The 8,040-nt window shown below is 51.4% G+C and overlaps 1 protein-coding gene across 1 annotated transcript in view; it reads right to left on the reverse strand.

Annotated features, from left to right (window-relative positions):
* Nucleotides 1-2,261, reverse strand: part of LOC147087090 (rho GTPase-activating protein 30-like) — a 75,617-nt gene extending 73,356 nt beyond the window's left edge. The window contains exon 1 of the mRNA XM_085978041.1: nucleotides 1,718-2,261. Coding sequence (XP_085834167.1) covers nucleotides 1,718-1,811 — 94 coding nt within the window. The 5' untranslated portion in view covers nucleotides 1,812-2,261. The remainder of the gene's footprint in view (nucleotides 1-1,717) is intronic.
* Nucleotides 2,262-8,040: the final 5,779 nt, after the last annotated feature.

Consider the following 8,040-nt stretch of genomic DNA (forward strand, 5'->3'; position numbering starts at 1 on the left):
AGTCCCTCTCTCTCAGGGAGATATCTGTACACTGACTGGTGTCTCTCAGTCCCTCTCCCTCAGGGAGATATCTGTACACTGACTGGTGTCTCTCAGTCCCTCTCTCTCAGGGAGATATCTGTACACTGACTGGTGTCTCTCTGTCCCTCTCTCTCAGGGAGATATCTGTACACTGACTGGTGTCTCTCAGTCCCTCTCTCTCAGGGAGGTATCTGTACACTGACTGGTGTCTCTCAGTCCCTCTCTCTCTCAGGGAGATATCTGTACACTGACTGGTGTCTCTCAGTCCCTCTCTCTCAGGGAGATATCTGTACACTGACTGTTGTCCCTCAGTCCCTCTCTGTCAGGGAGATATCTGTACACTGACTAGTGTCTCTGAGCCCCTCTCCCTCAGGGAGTTATCAGTACACTGACTGGTGTCTCTCAGTTCTCTCTCTCAGGGAGGTATCTGTACACTGACTGGTGTCTCACAGTCCCACTCTCTCTCAGGGAGATATCTGTACACTGACTGGTGTCTCTCAGTCCCTCTCTGTCAGGGAGATATCTGTACACTGACTGTTGTCTCTCAGTCCCTCTCTCTCAGGGAGATATCTGAACACTGACTGGTTTCTCTCAGTCCCTCTCCCTCAGGGAGATATCTGTACACTGACTGGTGTCTCTCAGTCCCCCTCTCTCAGGGAGATATCTGTGCACTGACTGGTGTCTCTCAGTCCCTCTCTCTCAGGGAGATATCTGTACACTGACTGGTGTCTCTCAGTCCCCTCTCTCTCAGGGAGATATCTGTGCACTGACTGGTGTCTCTGAGTGCCCTCTCCCTCAGGGAGATATCTGTACACTGACTGGTGTCTCACAGTCCCTCTTCCTCAGGGAGATATCTGTACACTGACTGGTGTCTCTCAGTCCCTCTCTCTCAGGGAGATATCTGTACACTGACTGGTGTCTCTCAGCCCCTCTCCCTCAGGGAGATATCTGCACACTGACTGGTATCTCTCAGTCCCTCTCTCTCAGGGAGATATCTGTACACTGACTGGTGTCTCTGAGTCCCCTCTCCCTCAGGGAGTTATCTGTACACTGACTGGTGTCTCACAGTCCCTCTCCCTCAGGGATATCTGTACACTGACTGGTGTCTCTCTGTCCCTCTCCCTCAGGGAGATATCTGTACACTGACTGGAGTCTCTCAGTCCCTCTCTCTCAGGGAGATATCTGTACACTGACTGGTGTCTCTCAGTCCCTCTCCCTCAGGGAGATATCTGTACACTGACTGGTGTCTCTCAGTCCCTCTCTCTCACGGAGATATCTGTACACTGACTGGTGTCTCTCAGTCCCTCTCTCTCAGGGAGATATCTGTACACTGACTGGTGTCTCTCAGTCCCTCTCTCTCAGGGAGATATCTGTACACTGACTGGTGTCTCTCAGTCCCTCTCTCTCAGGGAGATATCTGTACACTGACTGGTGTCTCTCAGTCCCTCTCTCTCAGGGAGATATCTGTACACTGACTGGTGTCTCTCAGTCCCTCTCTCCCTCAGGGAGATAACTGTACACTGACTGATGTCTCTCAGTCCCTCTCTCACACGGAGATATCTGTACACTGACTGGTGTCTCTCAGTCCCTCTCTCTCAGGGAGATATCTGTCCACTGACTGGTGTCTCTCAGTCCCTCTCTCCCTCAGGGAGATATCTGTACAACGAATGGTGGGGGTGAAGCCCCCAGATCTTACCCTCATGCCCGGATGTCTCGAGGTGATTGATGAGGTCGCACCCGAAGACTCGTTCCTTGGCCTGCCCTTTCTTTTTGCCTTTCTGTCGTTTCATCTTGAAGCAGAGTTGGGGAGCCTATGGTTGGGCCGACATCGAGAATGGTCTGCTGGAGCGCAGTTGAGCGCACTGGATGGCTGATCTCGGCCTTTCTGCTGCCCCCAGGTCATCGGGCGTCCGAGAAAGCCCCTCGGTTGAGTCCGGCTCCTCTCCCCTTCCTTTCACACCCACATTTCCTCCTCCTCTCTCCCCGCCCCTTCCTGAGGCCTGGTGCGATGGGCAACGTCCGCCGAAGCAAAGAGGGGTCCTTTAATCGAACCACGCTCCTCCCACTCAGAAACGGGGGAACAGGGAGGGAGAATGAGGGCAGGCCGGCTGAGAGAGTCACGGCAAGGGGAGGAAGGTGCCGTCTGTTTTTCCCTCTTCGAGTTCCGCTGTGACAGGAAACTGGGGACCGAACGAGAGGGAGGGAGGGAGGGAGAGAGAGAGACGGGAGCCAATGAGAGGCTGTCCAACGGGAGTTTTCGCAACTCTGCGAGGCTGCGGATTGGTTCAGCCACTTCGCTTGCCAAAAAACCCCCCTCCTCTCTTCAAACCACCCAACCCCACCCCGCTACGCTCCAGCGACAGGAAGCCTCCGAAGCGTTCGAGAATACCACTTCCTGTTTCAAGAAGGTTCTTCAGCAGAGTGTAGAGAGAGAGAGAGACGGAGCGAGAGACAGAGATGGGGAGAGAGAGAGAGAGAGAGACGGAGAGAGACAGAGAGAGACAAACAAAGAGAGAGAGACAGAGAGCGAGAGACAGAGAGCGAGAGAGACAGAGAGAGAGACAGAGAGTCAGAGAGAGACCCTTGACAAGCTCAGCCAAACAACCCGAGATTTCAAAGAATTGGATGACCTGTCAAAATTAAGATTAGTCCTGGGAGAAGGAGACAGACCATACCTTGGTGCCAAATATGTAACATGTCACAACCTGAGGACTGTTTAAAATTAATACTGAATGTACCCAACGATGCACAACGACTGTTTAAATTAATATTGTTTAAAGTATTATTGTACGTACCCAACAAAGGTCAAAATTGTTTGACACCTACAGAATGTTGGAAAACTGTACTTTTTGTTATGTAAGCTTTGGCAATATGGTTCCCTGTAAACTTTCATGCCAATAAAGCATTTGAATTGAATTGAATTGAATTGAATTTTGAGAGAGAGAGAGAGAGAGAGAGACAGAGAGAGGGAGAGAGAGAGAGACAGAGAGAGAGAGAGAGAGAGACAGAAAGAGACAGAGAGAGAGAGAGAGAGAGAGAGACACAGAGAGAGAGAGAGAGACAGAGAGAGAGACAGAGAGAGAGAGAGACAGAGAGAGAGACAGAGAGAGAGAGAGACAGAGAGAGAGACAGAGAGAGAGAGACAGAGAGAGAGAGAGAGAGAGAGACAGAGAGAGAGAGAGAGAGAGAGACAGAGAGAGGGAGAGAGAGAGGGAGAGAGACAGAGAGAGAGACAGAGAGAGAGAGACAGAGAGAGAGAGAGAGAGAGAGAGAGAGACAGAGAGAGAGAGACATCAGGGAGCTTCAGCATAGCAGTGAATGCACTAAAAGAAAAAGCACGAAGAGCCCTATATGCAATAAAAAGAAAATTCTACAACATCCAAATCCCAATCAAAATCTGGCTCAAAATATTTGACAGCATAATCCTGCCCATTGCACTGTACGGTAGTGAAGTATGGGGCCCGCTAAATCACCAAAGCTACACTAAATGGGAAAAACACACAATAGAAGCCCTACATGCAGAATTCTGCCGAAGCATCCTTCGCACCCAAAGAAAAACGCCAAGAAATGCATGCAGAGCCGAACTAGGCAGATACCCACTGATAATAAACATCCAAAAACGAGCACTAAACTTCCTAAATCACCTCAAATCTAGCTCCCCAGACACCCTTCATTTCAAAGCCTTTCAGACCCAAGAGCTAAACCCAGAAAAAAGTCCCCTGAGTCAGCTGCTACTGAAACTAAGTACTCAGCCGGACCCTGACCAGTCCCAGACCAACACTGCCGTCCAAACACCAATCCGAGTGAACCAAATCATTAAAAAATGCAAAGAAACCTACCTGGAACATTGGAACAAAATAACCGAAAGCCAAAGCAGATTAGAATGTTACCGGGCCCTAAAAAGAGAATATAAACTGGCAGACTACCTCACGACCATCAGAGACACAAAACAGAGACAGACCCTCACCAGGTACAGACTAAGCGACCACCAACTGGAAATTGAAAAAGGCAGATACAAGAAATCCTGGCAGCCTAGAGAGAATAGAATATGCGATCAATGTCTGGCCGGCGAGGTTGAAACAGAGATGCATTTCCTCCTAAAATGCGAAAAATTCAACACATCAAGAAACATATTATTCAACAAGCTAAGCCAAACAACCCCAGATTTCAAGGAATTGGATGACCTGTCAAAATTGAGATTAGTCCTAGGAGAAGGAGACAGACCATACCTTGGGGCCAAATATGTAACAACATGTCACAACCTGAGGACTGTTTAAAATTAAGACTGTTTAAAATTAATATTGAACGTACCAAATGAAGTACAAAGACTGTTTAAAATTAATATTGTTTAAAAGTAATATTGTATGTACCCAACAAATGTCAAATCGATTGACACCTACAGAATGTTGGAAAACTGTACCTTTTTGCTATGTAAGCTTTGGCAATATGGTTCTCTGTAAACTTTCATGCCAATAAAGCATTTGAACTGAACTGAACTGAACTGAACTGAGAGAGAGAGAGAGACAGAGAGAGAGATAGAGATAGATGGAGACAGAGAGAGAGAGACAGAGAGAGAGGCAGAGAGAGAGGCAGAGAGAGAGAGACAGAGAGGGAGAGACAGAGAGAGAGACAGAGAGAGAGAGACAGAGAGAGAGACAGAGTGAGAGAGACAGAGAGAGAGAGAGACAGAGAGAGTGAAAGAGTGGATGGAACCTTGGATCTTGCTGTGTCTGTGTGTGTGGGGCTCAGTACCACACCAGCTCCTGTGTGATTGGCTAACACAGCACAGGCCGGGTATGGAGCCTGGGACAATCCTGGGTGTGTGTGGGGGGCTCGGTCACACACCCAGCCCGCTGTGAGAATCAGGACGGGGTGGGTCACAAGACGGATGTGATGAAATATTCCATTCATCACTCATCAGTATTTCTCTGCCTGTGACTGTGGTTGGTTTCAGTTTCATTTCCATTGTATTGTACTGTGTGTAGGGCTCCGCCCATACCTGGCTCCTATGTAAGCTGGCCCAACCAGCAGCACATCCAGTACGGCAGACCTCTGGATGGAAGATACATTCTCCTCTGTGTGTTACCTTCTAAGTCAATAAAAGCCTTGTTTTGTTTCGCTAACACCGAGTCTTGGATTTATTGAGGCACATCAATTTTATTGACTTAATTTTCAACACAATGGATCAACTCTTGAAACCCGAACGTTTGGATTTGGACCAGCATGCTTCGGATGCATCGGCACGCTTCGGACACTGGTTTATGTGTATGGAATTCTTCCTGGACAATTCCGCAGCCGTCAAAGACGCTACGGACGCTGTGAGTATGAAACTCGGAATTCTGCGGAATTGGGTAAGCCACCGGGTTTACCCCCTCATCCAAGACGCCGACACGTACCCGGCCGCCTGCGACATCTTAAAGGCACATTACCAGCAGCCTACGAATGAGGTGTATGCTAGGCATCTGCTCGCCACTCGCGCACAGCGACCTGGGGAATCGGTGGAGGAGTTCCTAGGCACCCTGAAAACGCTTGGCAAAGAGTGCAAGTGCCAAGATGTAAAAGCCGCAGTGTACACTGACGAGCTTGTTCGTGATGCCTTTATCACAGGCCTCAGCTCCACTTACATCCGGCAGAGACTGCTGGAAAAAACGGGATTGGACCTGAAACAGGCTGCGGACACAGCACGATGCCTGGATGTGGCCCAGAGAAACTCGGACGCCTACTCTTCAGCCCGCGCCACCCACGCCACCACGTGTGCACCAAGGGTGCCGCCATCTTGGAAGGCATCTTCCCCGCCCGGCAGCCCGACACCGTCGGGGCCCCGCTCTCCCCCCAGAAGCCCTACGACAGCCGCGACGCGTCAGGGACCCAACTGCTACTTCTGCGGGCAGCCAAAACACACCAGAAACCTGTGCCCGGTGAAAGGCACCACCTGCTTTAAGTGCGGTAAGAAGGGGCACTTCGGGAAGGTGTGCAGAGGGAACCCCACCGGAAAACCCGCCACCGCCGCGTGTGCGCCGTGGGAGCGGCCATCTTGGACGCCATCTTGCCCGACCTCGTGGGGTCCGCCATCTTGTGAGCAGACAGCGTGGACGCCATCTTGTCTCGATCAGGGCCCTACAGTGGCATCGGTCACAGTGGACCAGACCAGACCGCACCCGCTATCCAAATCAATGGTGGACATCGAGGTAAACGGGTGCAGGGTTAAATGTTTAATTGACAGTGGAAGCACGGAGAGTTTTATCCACCCTGAACTGGTACAACAACTCTCCCTAAAGGTGGTCCCTACTCGGGGTACCATCTCTATGGCTGATAAAACCCAGACACTGACCATTATGGGTTACTGCACGGTACAATTGTCCGTTAACGGAACTGTATACGATAATTTTAAAGTATTAATCATGAAGAATCTATGTGAGAGCGTGATCTTGGGCCTGGATTTCCAGTGCTACCACCAAAGCATCACACTCAATTACGGTGGGTCCCAGCCGCCCCTCACAGTGTGCGGTCTGGCTACCCTGAAGGTAAAGCCGCCTTCGCTATTCGCGAACCTTACCCCTAACTGCCGGCCAATAGCGACCAAAAGCAGGAGGTACAGCTGGGAGGACAGGTGGTTTATCGCGACCGAGGTAGACAGGCTCCTGAAAGAGCGCATTATTGAACGCAGCAATAGCCCGTGGCGCGCCCAAGTGGTGGTGGTAAGGGGTAGCGAGCAGAAACGGATGGTGATCGACTATAGCCAAACGATCAACAGGTACACCCAACTAGACGCCTACCCGCTACCCCGCATATCAGAAACGGTGAACCAAATCGCCCAATACCGGGTGTTCTCCACCATCGACCTCAAGTCAGCGTACCACCAGCTCCCTATCAGACCAGAGGACCGCCCGTACACCGCCTTCGAGGCGAACGGACGCCTCTACCAATTCCCTTTGGGGTGACGAATGGGGTCTCGGTCTTCCAGAGGGAGATGGACCGCATGGTCGATGACCACCACTTGCAGGCAACCTTCCCCTACCTCGACAACGTCACCATCTGCGGTCACAACCAGCAGGATCACGACTCGAACCTCGAAAGGTTCCTGAAAACCGCACAAAAACTCAACCTCACCTACAACGAGGACAAGTGCGTTTACAACACCACGCGCCTCTGCATACTAGGCAGCGTGGTGGAGAATGGGGAAATCGGACCAGACCCCGACCGATTGCGCCCCCTACGGGAGCTGCCCCTGCCCAACACTCCCAAAGCCCTGAAAAGGTGCCTGGGGTTATTTTCTTATTATTCCCAATGGGTCCCCAACTACTCCGACAAAGCCCGCCCCCTCTTGAAAGCATCCTCTTTTCCGCTCTCTGCTGAGGCCCATGCCGCCTTCAAAAGCATTAAGCAGGATATTGAGCGGGCCACGCTACAGGCAGTGGACGAGAACACTCCATTTCAAGTGGAAAGTGATGCGTCTGACTTTGCCTTGGCGGCCACCCTCAACCAGGCGGGGCGGCCCGTAGCTTTCTTCTCGAGAACCCTCCAAGGGCCCGAGATCAGACACTCCTCCGTAGAAAAGGAGGCCCAAGCCATCGTGGAGGCAGTGCGCCACTGGCGCCACTACCTAGCCGGCAAACGCTTCACCCTACTTACCGACCAGCGGTCGGTAGCGTTTATGTTCAATAATAAAGAGGGGGAAGATTAAAAATGATAAGATTCTTAGGTGGCGGATCGAGCTCTCCACCTTCGAGTATGACATCATTTACCGGCCAGGGGCCCTTAACGAATCCCCTGACGCCCTCTCATGAGGGATGTGTGTCAGCGCCACCGGGGATCGGCTACAGACCCTCCACAATGACCTCTGCCACCCAGGGGTCACGCGGCTGTTCCACTTCATAAAGTCCCGCAACTTACCCTACTCGATTGAGGAAGTTCGGTCCCTGACCAGGAACTGTCGCACTTGCGCTGAGTGCAAGCCTCGGTTCTACCGCCCAGATAGAGCCCACTTAATCAAAGCTACACGGCCCTTTGAGCAGCTCA

This window comes from Somniosus microcephalus, unplaced genomic scaffold (genome assembly GCF_052327205.1).
Source record: "Somniosus microcephalus isolate GS21.2 unplaced genomic scaffold, FLI_Smic_1.0 unresolved_chr6, whole genome shotgun sequence".
In the NCBI taxonomy this organism is placed as follows: Eukaryota; Metazoa; Chordata; class Chondrichthyes; order Squaliformes; family Somniosidae; genus Somniosus; species Somniosus microcephalus.